The sequence below is a fragment of the Dermacentor albipictus genome, chromosome 5 (assembly GCF_038994185.2).
Source record: "Dermacentor albipictus isolate Rhodes 1998 colony chromosome 5, USDA_Dalb.pri_finalv2, whole genome shotgun sequence".
NCBI lineage: Eukaryota > Metazoa > Arthropoda > Arachnida > Ixodida > Ixodidae > Dermacentor > Dermacentor albipictus.
In genome coordinates, this window is record NC_091825.1 from 49,795,127 (window position 1) to 49,810,317 (window position 15,191).

The 15,191-nt window shown below is 44.7% G+C and overlaps 1 protein-coding gene and 1 long non-coding RNA gene across 3 annotated transcripts in view; one reads left to right on the forward strand and one right to left on the reverse strand.

Annotated features, from left to right (window-relative positions):
• LOC135899223 (glutamate receptor ionotropic, kainate 2-like) overlaps positions 1–15,191 on the reverse strand; it is a 45,573-nt gene that overhangs the window by 11,984 nt on the left and 18,398 nt on the right. For both annotated transcript variants that reach the window (XM_065428490.1, XM_065428489.2), the window contains exons 7-12: positions 12,872–13,033; positions 6,878–7,036; positions 4,344–4,448; positions 3,970–4,083; positions 2,132–2,341; positions 665–1,225 (exon numbers count right to left, since the gene is read on the reverse strand). In XM_065428490.1, the coding sequence (XP_065284562.1) occupies positions 665–1,225; positions 2,132–2,341; positions 3,970–4,083; positions 4,344–4,448; positions 6,878–7,036; positions 12,872–13,033 (1,311 nt within the window). The remainder of the gene's footprint in view (positions 1–664; positions 1,226–2,131; positions 2,342–3,969; positions 4,084–4,343; positions 4,449–6,877; positions 7,037–12,871; positions 13,034–15,191) is intronic.
• Positions 1–15,191, forward strand: part of LOC135899224 (uncharacterized) — a 38,026-nt gene that overhangs the window by 4,486 nt on the left and 18,349 nt on the right. The gene's annotated exons all lie outside the window — the stretch shown is intronic.

Genomic DNA, 15,191 nt, shown 5'->3' on the forward strand with positions numbered 1-15,191 from the left:
ATATGTTGCTGTATGTTCTCCTCGCTTCAAATTGCTTTGCATGCTTTTTTGACCCTGATAAAAAAACTGCAGGCTATACTGATCCCTTCAGCAGAATCTTTCATCAACGGCATGCGAAATGTACGTGAATGCTATGTCTCACTATTGCTTCACTTTCCGTCCGCAATGCTAACGACTCACGAAAAAAAAACTCTTCTAAAATTTGTAACCTTTATCGTAGGCACTTGCATGCAGAGGTTTTATACACATATATATATATATATATATATATATATATATATATATATATATATATATATATATATATATATATATATACGATGGAAGGGTTCGGAAAGCTGGTCGGGCCCTCAGCCTTCCCCTCCTCCGTAATATATCGAAGCTTTCCGCCTATGAACTATGAAGAGCACAATTCTTTCCAAGTGTATGTGTCCTGCATTCTCACCCGCTATAATTTGTAAATCTCAATATGGGCTATATTTAGCTAAAAAGTTAATTAGTGAATTTTTCATAAAGAGTCGATCATGCATTTCAATTTTTTTGACCAGCTCATGGTCTAGAATTGTGCCGTCTGCCACAGGTAAACTTTAAACGTTTCTGAAAGCGTTCGCCGAAACACCGCGCGTGTATCGAACAAAGCCCCTATACAAAAGGGCACACGCACCTTAAAGAAGGCCTGGGTGGATCCCGACTGCAGGCACCCGTACTGGATGCTCGTCTGCTTGGCCAGGTCCGCGACGCTTTCGATCGGAGATACGAGTCGTTCGACGGTCAGGAAGGCGGCCAAATTGGCCGTGTACGAGGAGACCATGATGAGCGTGAAGAACCACCACATGCCGGCCGCCACCCGCGTCGACAGCGCACGCGGGGTCACGTCGCATCCCTGCTGCATCAGGCAGCCAATGGTGAACCACAGGGTGTTCCATATGGTGAAACGGTTCTCTAGCTCGGCGGGCCTAGGGTCGCACGGGTGTGGGTTCACCCACTCGTACGGGCTGAACCGCGCCACCACAAAGAGAAAGAGGGAGACGCCCAGGAATGCGGTGGACATGTATATCCACACCTCCAGCGAGAGCGGCGCCAAGAAAGAGAACAGCCACGGAGGCTTCTTGTCCGCTTTCTTGTAGAGAATGCTGATGCCCAGGTTCATGAACGGCATCGTGAAGTCCACCACCTCCTCCCGTACGTACGTGATGGTCAGGTCGGCGATGGCCAAGTCTGCCTTCTGCAAGAGGGTCACAGAAGGGTGTCTTGGGGCCTCACACAAGAGACGGGGCGACATACTGCGGGGCTGCGTGGCGCCATGCTCGTGCGTACACAATGGGGAGCAACGCACTATATGTAGTTCGCAGTAAGAACGTTGAGCGACAGCTGACCAATTTGCGTCGTCATCGGCATGCTCATGAAAATTACACTACACCGACAACGATCCATTAGAGCTTATAATTAACATAATTCTGTAAATTATGTTTTTGTGACGCCTGTTATTCAGGGATAACGAATGGAACATTCAAATTAACTGTGTTGGGCGCCAAGATGTGCATTAGGAGCCAGGACTTGATCGGGAGCTGAAGTATATGAAGAGGTTGGAAAACAGGTTTATATAGAGGCATTTGGTGACAACTGCACAGTTATTCTTGTAACCGATTTTCTTCTTTACTGCCCTCTCTTTTTAATCCTTTGCAAATTTCCTTTGCGTATCTTTAGGCAGTTCAGCCACATTTTCATTTGATACTTCGCTACATTAGCCTTCACGGAGTTGTTCGCTATGTAGTGCTCGAACTCAGTTTGGTGTCTCTTGAGCTTCGCTGTTATGCGTACCGGGAGCGCTCTGGTCATTTTTTCTTTTCTTTTCGGAAAGGTACGGTATACCATGGCTTATAACTTTCGTTTCGTCGTAAGCTCATCTTTCTTTCTTACTCATCGGTTTAGGTATATTGTGGCCATGCGCCTAGTCGTTATTGTGTTAGAGTTTTTTGCGAGTACAGTAAATATGCTCCACGCATACAGATGAATACCGCTCGAAGGGACACTGTCGTCCCGTCACATGCAGTAGATTACAGGCTTCCCGAGACCGGTGGAAGAAGGCAGAAAGGACACTTCGCGGCCAACGTATATGCGAGGAACGAACCCCTTGCAGAAGCTCCCCGATCATGCCGTTCCACTCGTTCTTGTCGTCTCGCCTGCCATGCGCCTTGTCAGCCACCTCACGAATCTTGTACTTGATGTTGATGTCCGGCAGCTTGGCGATCTCGTCGAGCAAATCGATACAGTAGCCCTCGTACTTAGCGTTGCCCTCCAGCTCCTGGTGGTTCTCTTTCAGCATTGTGTACGGGGGTTGCTAGACACAGGGGGCAAAAAATGGTTTTCACTTATCTTGTATCGCGAGTGCACCTTCAGACAGATAGGGCACCGTAAAAGTGCTACATCGGAAAGTCGCTTGCAAAAGTATAATGATAATAGAAAAAGAAGGAACGTCGTTTTTGACAACGTCAGAAGACGTCTACTGGACGTTTGAAATAAATATTGACGACCTATTTGTACAGCAGGATGTGGAGGTTGTCTGGACGTACGTTGCAGCAAGTATGATTGCTATGCAAGTATTCAGCGCAAGCAGTTTGCGATATAGCATGAAGGCACATTCGAAGATAAAAGCACTGCAAGACGCTTCACCGCAGAAACGTTCTCTAAACTACACGCACATCATCGAAATAGCAAATTATTGTGATCATTGGACTTTTTACTTGTACCAGTGAATTTGTACTCGAACCTTATAGGAATATTGTTAACTTCATTTTTCTTAACATACGGCTTGAATGTAGTATTATGAAAGAAACACGACAGCAAACAACATTACATTGGTTCTGTTCAGCTACATAGCATTTGCATCTTTTTAAAGTGAGCCCCAAGTTAAGTCAAACACCCTGTATTATGCGAACTGCTACGCTTACACTAGTACTATCCATTGGGCGTTCTTTTTCTTCCTTCTTCTTTATTTGCATTTTAGGCAACTGTTTTCTTGCCCCTGCGTTATGGGTATGCTATTATCAAACCACCGCTCCAGTAATAACCCTGCCGAAGGGTTGATAGTATGAAGAAATAAAATAAATGGTGAACAAACAAATGCTTAATTCCTGGCATTAATGTCAGAGTTCTGTAATATCGTTTGTAATACTCCCTTTTCCTAATTTCTGAGCCTGAAATAGAAAGACTTTGCCTACGTGGAACAAGAATCTCTTCACGGCGTCGATTTGTCTCGTGGAGAAGAGCCGGAGATATCAAGCGGAATTGTTAAAGTCTATTCCTTTAATATGAGCCCCAATTATAATGCACTGCTTTGTGATATCTCCTTGGTGTTTCACCTGAAGCCATTCGTTCATTTGCACTGCCTATAAAGCAAGCTTTCAGACTTTTCATTAAAAGAAACGGTTAGAATGGCCCTCATCATATTTGCTCTTCTCCCATTTATATTGATACCGAGATTACTCAATTTCCAAAATGTAACAAACTTAATAGGTCCAAGGTTAACTCAAACCAGAGGTCAATAAAGTTAATCCGACACTACAATATAAGCGTGCGTGTCGGCTTTTCTTTGTAACCAATTATCGGCATTTTGTAGGTTTTACCGTAAATAGGTGCTCGAGCACCTTTCAGTGATTTTATAAGTTGACTAAGATGCTTCACTCACCGAACGGCGCTAAACTTGGTCTCGTGACCACGCAATTTATACCTCGCCACCATTCAGTAAATATAAATACGTTTCTCAAACATCTTCTCAACGGCTAGAAAACTGGCCGAAAGTAGCATTCATATTTAGCGACACGCAACAAGCCATAGCCACAGTGCACAAACAAGGAAAGCCACAGAGGGAGAAAAACAGGGCCACGTGTGCATTGCGAGGTTTTTCAGAAATGTTTAATAGAAAAAAGGAAGGTTCACTCATACAAGTGTAAAGAAAAGAAAACGTACCACGAGCGTGGTGACTATAAGTGTCTTGTTCATAAGGTGCAGGCGGGCCTCTTCGAGGTGCCGTGAGTAGTTCGTGGTGATGTTGATGCCGCCGTGCATTGTCCATTCGCCGGCCTGAAATTTGCACGGAGGTCGATTAAAACGCGCAGAGCGGACGGCTCGAGATGCGCATCATCATGAATATCTGCTATGAAAAAAAAATTCAACAGCTTCTGATTTGGGGTCCCTTGATTTATCTTTTCAATGTAATAGCCATGAAAGTAGCTATATTCAGCGCTTGCGAACCAATCATAAGATTAAAGCATTCGAAAAAGATGATTTATTACTATCAGCGATCCCGTCCGTCCCATGTACCCGTTTTGAGACGAACTTACCTCACGGAGCCCATTGTGAGTGATTTCCATGACGGTGAGCCTCATATCCGTCCGGTGGCCATTGGGATTAAATCTGATGTTGCCAGTTAGGCCTTGAATGTTAATCTGTAGTGCAAATGAAATCACGCTAGGTCAGCCAAACACAGGGCTATTTCTTTGTTCGTAGGGGGGGGGGGGAGGGGGGGTGCTGAAGCACGACCCTCACTATTGGTGCACAAAAAAGTACGGCATGCTAAGTCTGTGTCAAATACTGCGGCAAAAAAGTTTGTAGAATGTCAAAATCCGTTATATATACATATATTTTGTATGTGACCCTACTGCCTTTCTCCATGCCATCCTGTGACCCACGTAAAACATTATGCTCGATCGTAATGCGATAAGACATGACTCGTTATACTAGAGGCTACAGCATTAAAGAAATGCTGATGCAGTAGGCGCGTCTTGTGCCGAGCGAATAATCGGATAACACTGTAATCAGACATCATGACGCCACAACAAATGTGATATCTGGCGACTCAAATACCGCGCGCGGCTGCTGTCGCCCGCTCTAACCAATGAGACCTCTTATCTCCTGGCTCACCCACGCATGGGCTTCGCTGTGCGCTCTTTTATTCGCCCACTGCTTATTCTTCATACCCTCTCTCCTATTTACCCTCTCCAGTTTGTCGTGAGATAACGCCATCAGTTCAACCATCCGTAGTGCGTCAGGCGTAGACAATGCTGCCGCTAAAACGCTAAAGAAAAAAGCCCACACCATGCCCGGCAACTGCTAAGTAAGCCGTGCAATGTACTGTGCCGTCAGATTAAAGAAATTGCGCAGCCCGATTCGCCAAGAATGCTTTTTTCGTCTTCTAAAGCATGGGCGAATGCCCTGCCAGCCGCAGTAGGCAAGCTCACCCATTCTTACATAATCCCGGCCCATAAAAATACCGTAGTACTAGCGCGCACTGATTCACCGGCTCACTTTTCACGTTCAGTATGCTTTACAGCACAGGGTCTACGCCAGAAGTACGCCGATTTCTCATGTTTCAGAGCACCATGTGTAAAAAATACATAAAATTGCAATCGAAGAGCTCAATACACATTGCCACATTGACGCAATATATTGCAACTATTTAGCAACGGACTCGCAGTGAATATTTATTGGTCCTTCAAGTGGTGCATAGTTTCCGCGATATTGCTCTTGCTCAGAATGTTAACTCCTTGCCTACTCTAAAGGAAAACTTCTGTGCGAAGAAACGACACGTTTGAGCCAGCCGGCTTCCCTTCTACCATTGCCAGAAGGAAGCTATGAAACTTGAGTAATCCCGTTAAAGAAGAAAAAAATAGAGTCAATGCTCAGTACATTCATTCAATATTGTTCAAAAGCCGCAGGGACTGAGTGAACCGCCAATAGCGTTTGTGTGAATTTACGGCGATAAATTCCCCAAAAAGTGTTTTAGACAATACCGATAGTTTTTATTTTTATGGCCCTGACACACCTGTTGTCTTAGCATACGAGCTCTACGGCCAGGCGGAAATATCTGCCGCTGCCTAATTTACACTTAAACTACTATTTAACAGAAATGCATTAATTATCTTTGTATTGGTGTCTTAGGGACAATTGTTTATATGGCGAATTTGAATGCAGACACATTTTAATGTACTCTCATTTTTAAGGACCTTGAACACCTCGCATTATTCCACATATTTATGATCGAATTTCAAGGGTAAATCTAGGCAATATCGAGACTGAGCACAGCGGTGGCGCAGAAAAGGCGAGGCCGCTATCATGTCAGACCGGAACGCCCCGTAACGACAAGCGCTAGGAAGTTGGAAACCGAACGTCTCGGCTGGTCACACCAGCTACTGGCAGGCGCAACGCTTTGCCTGACAAACATGTGCCACTCTGTGTCGGGTCAGGATTGGCCGCGGCATGCGGTCACTCAAACTTCGCGCCGCACTTCTCAATGGGGCGCTGCCGTATTACGCCCAGCGGGACGCGTTCAGTCTCGAGTTTACTTCGAGTCAGCTTCGATTTTGATGACGAATGTCTCAAATTACGTGGGATCTTTTGTATCTCAAAAAAAGTCTATGCCACAATATGTGACGACCTACAACTTTTCCCTATAAACAACTGCCACCAAGTTAAATAAAGAAGTTACCAAATTTTTGTTAATTAGACTTTTTTAGAACGACAGAAAGCTGGGCTAGTTGGTAAGGATTCATAATGCAAAGAAGGGGTAAGGCGTGCAGACACGGACACAAGAGGAGAGAAGTGGACAACACGAACGCACACTATCAGCTGAAGGAAGCACTGAGGCGAAAAAAAGAAAGAAGGCACGAAACTCATCTGCTTTTCAGAGTAACTTGAGCCGCAGCAAAGTATTTCCGCCTTGCCGTAGAACAAGTATGCGAAGGCGGTAGGTGCCTAACGGCAATTGCTATTTCATTTAAAAAGATTTGTATTGTCTGAAAAAACACCGTATTTCATAACAGCGATTTATAGACTGAATGCCACTTATGTACTTCACTCGCGAGCTTGCAACACTCACCATTCGCATGTACTTCACGAACGAGTTTCCCTGCGACCACGGTTCCTCGGTTTCGCACGAAAGTGGCCGCACTTGAATCTTGGGTCCGTTATTCGGTTGCAGGTCTCGAAGCGCCGTGGCAAACAGCCTCACGGCGTCGTACATCAGAGCAACTTTCGTCTGGTAACAGGAGAAAATAGTGAACAGCCAAAGGCTGCTGTCAGACTTAAAGGCTCTAACATGGGTCCTTATCCACTGCACCCGATACGCAAACACTCGAGTGAAACAATCCAATTTAACCGCGTCATTTATGACTAAATGTCGAGATCCGCCATAACGGTAAGGTCAGACGGGATGTGTGAAGCGCACTTGAAGATTTTCCATATCATCAATTAAGTAAATGTGCCAGTAAACATAGACATAAGCGGTGTTTTCAAGTAGCGGCGTGCTGGCAGTAGTAAGCAGTGCACCTATTTTTTGCACTAAAAGTATAAATGATATGCAGTATAAAGTGACGATGGTTAACTGACACGCTCTCACGCACCTTCCCGCAAAAGCTGTCGGTAACGTCTCGTGATTGCCAATCAAATTGATGCCATGTCATAATAATTAGTTAAAATAGCCATTCTTTCAAAGAAGATTTGTTACTGCATAAAATATTAAATATTGTTTTAATTAAATATGATATTCCTTTTTCTGCTAAGTATTTCCTAAGCTTGACAAAACTTCCATATTTCCTACCTGTTTGTTGGCCAAGAGATTCTTCACATACGCATTACGAAGTATCTGTTTCACTAAATAAGACTATTTTTGTTTTTAGGCTTTCCTTCTAAATATATTTACCACCATGATAGTCGAGATAGTCTCGGTAGTGTCCAAGAATATTACCTAACAATATTGCAAATTACCTTGCCAGTTCTATTAGTACAAAGAGACTGCAAACAAAAACTCAGCTTAACGCATGTGAGGTAGTTAAATGTGCAAAAAGGCGGATCTTTGTAGATGGCAAAATTTATACGTACCGTTAAATTCTTGACATGTTTCCACGTGAAAGGAAGGCAGGAAGATGAGAAAAATTTCGTTTTAGATATTTCACAAGTACAATAGTTTACACCATCCATGCATCATCTTGACGCTTGTAATAATCTTTGAGGTGTCATAACGTATAAGCCTTCACAAGTTTTATCAATGCCACAGCTGGGCAACAAAGAATAGACTATAATATACTTTTCATCCTGCTGAACTTGGTGCTGTTCACGCACTTTAAACAGTACTTCTACGTAAGAGTTGCTTCTTCATAGGCACAGAAGGGCTGGTAACACTGCTGGTAACTTTCATCTAGTAACACAACGATTCGTTTATTGGTTCCCGCAACATCAGCAAATGTACGATATCAATTTTGCTGCAAGAATTACAGACGTGCAGATATTTCCTTAATATTTATGATTCGTGAATAATCAGTTGCAAGCTTGACAGTTGAGACCCCATTGGAATCATAATTTGCTAAACAGCCATGTCCAGTTTCAACGTGTAGTCGATGCTTATTCCCGACTATTTTCCACTCTGGTTTATAATTTACCCATTCAGACGCATACTTTAGAGCATTATGAAGTTCGCGGTGTTTTCCAGTGTTGCCTACGTTCGAAGTCGCTTGCCTCCTACTTTTCGGTCATCATCGCTTGCGTCTCGCCAATGAACTTACCGCCTGTGCTCATCACGTGGTCTAACTGCCTCAGGTCTAATAGTCTAATAGGAGTCTAATACCATACCATACTGCATCTGCGGTATGGTAACTTCGAACCCCATCTTGCCGAATCACTTCTCACATCCTCAGTACAGTCAATTGAACGTTCTTTTTTTTTACATCATAAAACATCCATGCACGAGAATACAGTTGACTTGACAAACGGGTAAATGCTTTCACCATGGCTAAACGCGCTGCTTGATGTAAGGCGGAGGACGGGTTAGCAACAAAAGGAAACACAGACAAGATGAAGCGCAAACCCACAACTATAGTCCATCTTTCATGTTGGCATTCGCCTTATGTACGTAAACAATAAAAAAAAACAGATACAACTGACGAAGCGTGACACAGTGAAATGAACGGAAGATTAAGACTACACAACTCACTTTATTACTAACACGTTCGCTTGAGTCGTTTCATGTGCTGCATTTAGCAATTCTATTTCTTTTTCCTTTCTTTTTTTTGAGAGGGCGATTAAAGGATCTCTTGCGCATCGGCCAGTGAGATGCATTTGAAACGCTTCGTTAATTTCCCTTTGTATCTGGTTCGTCTATCGCGTGATGACCTTTGTATCTTACCTCAAGCCGTGCGTTTAGCCATGATATTACACCATATAGCTCCTGCAGCAACCTCCATTACCAGAGCAAGTGTTTAAATAACATTTATGGCATCTGTTGCCAACTGGACACAAGAATATATTAAGATGGGTAGTACAAGAGAGAACACTATATTTTTTTTATAATCCGATTAACTGTAACGCGTGAATTCGAACCCGCCACGTGAACAAGTGTCAAGGATCTTTTTCCATTAAATGTTGACGTATATCTTTAACCTTATGGCATGGTGAATACAAAGTGGGGTGCTCCCATTTAATATCGCTCACTGGATTGCACTTCTCAGAAACAGAGTGAAAAGCATGAGAGGTAGGCACTAGTATACACTATGTCTCTGCTGTGGAGTGTAGGACAAGTGTAATACGTCGCAAGCTTGCAGAACGAGACACCAAAGCGACCGGTACACCTACCCTCTCCTGCGAAGAATAAGTTTAGATCCAAGCTAGCCGGACTAGTTTTTGTACGGACGTAATGCTCAGGCGGTGCCCTGCCATTCTACATGAATGAATTCAATCACACTACGGAATCTGCAGGCTAAAATACCAGTTTGGCTCACGGAAACTTGTGCAAAAAACTCTTTTAGAAATTTCCCATCGAGACCTGAACAAAGCTACCATTCTTGAATGTCGCGTACGTCTGCCAAGTGATACCTGATGCCCCAAAGTTCAGTGCTATGTCAATATTATTGCAATATATGCAGGACAACTACACGACATGCATCCTTAACATCGCAATGGCGACGGTTTAGGGGCGACTTTGATCATATTTCTTCAGGGAACACTCATAATGCATGCCCAGAGCTTTGGCGAAGGCTTTAAGCAATATTTAAAAATTCTCTGCGCCAGTTAGCACAATTATTATCCTTGATCTGGATGGCCCTAATAGGTGCACATTATTTGGATGAGAAATGAAAATCCATACTTGAAGAACTAGCAATAATTAACTAAGTAAGTTTTTAATTAATAATTTATGGCACATATCGCAATTTACAAATCGTAGCCTGGTAGTCTGGAAGGTAGGTCCATTTGGAACGAATGCTCAGGATGACACGTTTCGAGATGTTAATGGCCGAACTGTGCAGAGAAATGCATTGGCATTCCAATTACTTTGGTGCTTCAAACCATAAAACGGCATTTTGTTAAAAATTCAAGTGGAACGACAGTGCATATTTACAGGGAGTTTGGTGGTGCCTATGTCGAAAATGATGTTCTCCACAGAATCCTTTTCAAGCGGATAATATGCCTTGCAGTCTCACACGAGCTACGACTTATAAATTGGACGTCAGGTAATTGGTTAAAATTAAATTAGTAAATTATACATTTCGATTTATCGTGCAAGTAATGTCAGCCTCTTCGAGTAGACCAGCTCAAGGACTAGAATAGTGCTATCTGCGACAGGCGATTTTTAAAAATTACCTAATGTCTTCGCAGAAACACCTGGCATATGGAGGCGCCATATTTTCTTGAGTAATTATGTTGTATCGAGCGGCGGGACGCCCTAGAATACGAGTGTTGAATTATGCGTGTTCAATACTCGCTGACTGCAATGCGGAGCTAAAAAATTCCTGTGGAAACCATCGATAATAACTGGCACAAACAGTGTTAACTACACTGAAATAATCTGGTATTACGCTCAGCTGGGGTTTCGGCACGCACCTCGTTCTCCTCGATCACGACAGGAGTAAGTATCCTAAAGGACCGACGCAACGACAAACGTACATTGGGGAGGAAAACGGCGTGATACGCAGCGGCTCAAACAACTCAAGCGCTTACGCAAGCGCAAGTGAGGTGCCACCGCAGGTATCCGTCGAGTGCATGCCTCTCCGCCGCACATGATACCCCCTTCGCCAGTAGCGAGCACAGCTGGAGACACGCTGTTTCTTCCTCTCACTTATTTCAGCGCTCAGCCAGTGACGCGCGCACGCCTGCACCACCCTCACACTCTTCGCACTACATGACCCCTCTCCAGCTACACAGTGAGAGCCGTGAGTGACCATGCGTTTTATGATTGTATAGCCGGAAGGAAGCTAACGGTTAAAAAGATTCCCTGGTGTCCTTAGCCATCGCCTAAAAGATGCGAAGGCGAAAGTCTTGTAAAACCTACTGTAATTCCCCTTAATCCGCCTTAGTCCTCATTCGTCCACCTCAATCGAACTTAATCCACCATAATTCACCCTAATGCACCTTCATCCACACTATTCCGCCCCAATGCTCCTTCATCGACCTTAATCCAGCATAATCCACCTTAGCCATCTTTTATACACCTTAATACACCCTAATCCACCTTAATACAATCACTAATGAATAATTACTTAAATTTACTAATCATTAATCATGTTTTATACACGGCTGAAAACGCTTTGGTTGGCTTCTGGCCTTCCTTGGGTCACGTACTATTTTCTGTACCTCACAACGCGACCTTGAAACTGAGATCTAAAGCTTTCGCCTTAATGAGCCGACGAGCTGCTTTTAACAAGCAATTATTCTTCGAGTGTAGTGACAGTCTGGCGGAAGATTTTATCGCGCAATTTTTATAAGCCCATCCTAGGGATAACGCCGTCTAAAATTATGCGCCACTGGGGCGACTTGGTATGTGCACTAGTGCCACTGCCTCTGTGCTACTAGGTATGTGCCAATGGGCTTTAGCGTTCTTTCAATCTCTATGCAGACAAGACAGCTGAAGTTGCGCGTCCGCAACACCTCTGCGTACGCAGGGAGCCCGTAGGTGGCATTGCGCCTGCTCGGTACACGCCCGGCGTCTTGCGTGCGCGCCCGCAGCTTTCCAGGTGCTGTGTACAGCGTCCACTGCGCGCTATGCGTGCTCTGCGTTACGTTCTCGCGTGTCCGCGAGAGCGCATTTTTTCCAAAATGGTTCCGCACGAGGGCGGACGTGCGAGCTGGCCACTGCAGTTGGCCAAAGCAGCACGCGACCGGCTCACGCGGGTGCCAGTGAACAATCCATCTCTCAGCTGACGCGTCCGGCCAAGTATTGCTGCTTCGTGGACGCGCGCTTCGCTACGTACGCACGCACTCACGCACTCACGCGCTGCATACGTGGGTGGTTGCAGACGCGCAAATACAACTGTCTACTCTTTCTCACTTGCTGTATATATAGTAAACCTGCAGTAATCTCTCGTGTATTAATCCTAACATCTCTACATATTCATTCAATACATAACAGTTACAGTATTAATACAGCTACCCATGCTTCAACCGACCGTACAGAGTATCCTTTGTGTGTGTGTGTGTGTGTGTGTGTGTGTGTGTGTGTGTGTGTGTGTGTGTGTGTGTGTGTGTGTGTGTGTGTGTGTGTGTGTGTGTGTGTGTGTGTGTGTGTGTGTGTGTGTGTGTGTGTGTGTGTGTGTGTGTGTGTGTGTGTGTGTGTGTGTGTGTGTGTGTGTGTGTGTGTGTGTGTGTGTGTGTGTGTGTGTGTGTGTGTGTGTGTGTGTGTGTGTGTGTGTGTGTGTGTGTGTGTGTGTGTGTGTGTGTGTGTGTGTGTGTGTGTGTGTTGCTGTTCGTGGAATCCGCGTGCGCACACTTTTGTGTGAATGCTTCATATGCACCCGCAACAGACCGACAAGCCTCACCGCGGGCAAGACCTCAGTTCGGGTCGCTTTAAGTTAAAGGGCCCCCCTCCCCCTCTCTCCCACCCGCTCACCCGGTACAAATTGCCTTCGCCCTTCTGTCCATGGCGGAGCCGCCGCGTCATCCAGTCCCGCGCCACTTCATCGAACTCCTTGGCGTTGGTATCGACCAGGCGGAAGGCCGAGATGTTGGTGCCGCCATACTGGAAGTCTTCCATATCCACCGTGTGGGCATCCTGGGCGACAGAGGGGAAGGGACTTGTGGACACTGCGCACCCCTGCGTATCCTGTGTGCAGATCCCTGCCACCAAACTTACTACACTGACACAAGCGAAACAAACTAGCAGGCTCCAACGATCCATGTATACAGGACCCTGCGGCTTTCGCCCCTTTTCCTCTGCTGTTAGCCACATTTCACTTTAACGATTACCGCGAAATATTGAAGGCGGCACAAAAGATCAAGGCATGAGGCTAGTTCTTGTTATGCTTGCACTCATCAAAACAGAGCCGTAAAAAATAACAAAAAACATTTACGGCAACGTTGGGTGCTACACTCATGGCTCTGGTAATATGTTGGAATCATAGGTATGCTAACGACCATACTACCGTCTCTGCGCTCACGAAAGCGTCTACGAAGAGAGCCCTACCTCGTGGTCGATGGAAGGAAGAAACCCCTTTGGCAGTGACAAGGCAGCAAGAATATTTTCAAAACACTGCCTGCACAGTGGATTAATGCTTAAATGGCAAATCCTATTTATTTCTGTAAAATAAGTGTATTACGGCTCAGTTATATCAAGGGCTCGACGTTGTCATTTTATGGCTGCCGACGGCGTGATGTTCAATTAAGGATCACGTGCACACAGCTGGCGCGCTGGTCACGTCGGCAACTACGGGAGTTAAGCAGCGTAGCTGAGAGTGAAGGCTTTCAACCAAACTGTGTGAATCTTAACCATGCTGTGGTTCGCAGCTCAGCCATGACAAAATAATCAGACAAGGACTATCGCGTGTCCCCACGCAGGACGAATTTGCCGTAGCAGCATAACAATTTTTTTTCGAACAGATCTCGGAAGTTTTCGCTAAACTATGATTGCTTATGCCCTGTCAAATTCTCACATAATATTACCTAAAGCAAACAGCGCTGTGTAAATACGTATGAAACCACGCGTCCATGACGAAGAAAAAGAGAACTGGGGTGATTAAAGGACAAGGTTAGACATAACTGCGCCTAACTCTTTATTTTTCAGCACTTGTGGCTAATTTTCCGTGAACAAGTTACGCCAGCGATATCAAATTCAAACGGTATTAAAATACGCGCGTATATTCCATCTTTTATGTATCATATTTAGATAGAACAGGGTTGTTTTTTCGGATTGCTTGTCAAAACGCAATTCAGTTTCATAAGGTCGATTATCAGAAGGTGCAGACACTCCTTCCATGATAAATCGCAATGTGCAAGTAGCTAATTAAAAATTTTGGCTAACTAACTATTGAAATATTCAATTTATGTTTATGTTACGAGAGAAAATCTTGAAATTGACAGCAGCGAAGTCATGCCTGCTTAGCAGTAATACCGAAAGTAGCGTCATTTGTGTAATATCTTCAAAATGTGGCACGAAACATGTAATTGCGTTCCTTTTAACTGTTTCTTAAAGACCTCCCTCTAAGAGTTCGGCATATTACTGCAATGATAATACATGTTTTAGTGGGAGAGCTTTGGCGCCTCTGAAGGTTTGGACCTTAGAGTTTGTGGTGGAGTGCTCAGGAGGGATAACGATAACCTTCCCCTTCTCCCGCCTCCCTCTTCCCTTATGGTGACTGCGGGAGAGGAGGGTGGCAGTCGGCTCGCACGCAGGCGCCCGCACCGTGGGATACAGTACACATATGACGAACCAGCTTGTATGCTGTATAACGGCTCTGTTCTCTACGCAGTTACGCAATGAAACTAAAGCTACCTAAAGAATTGTGCAGAAACTATCCATGAACGAACGAACTAGCGAACATGCGGCAGTCCCATCTTGGTTCTGCCGTCCCTTTCATTTTTCTGCTTCACAATGCTGGTAAAAAAAATGATGCACAAACTACAGTCAATAAACGTGTTTTATAATGCCACCTTGCTGATGGCTCAACGTGCACACGACACGCGTTGGGATTGCTTCCCTACAGACTTCCTGCGTAGTCAATTATTGAACTGTTTTGAGTTGCATGGTGGCCTAGCTGATACTTTCGTTTGCCTCTATGTTTGTTTCGTTTTTGTTTTTGTGCCAGAGCGGCATTACCACTTTCAGTGAGGGCATATCCTTTTTTTACTTTTGTTCATGTAAGGAAACTGTTTTTCGCACAAATGGGTCAATTAACTACATCTCTTAGCGCACCATTCTCACAGGCTACGCCTAT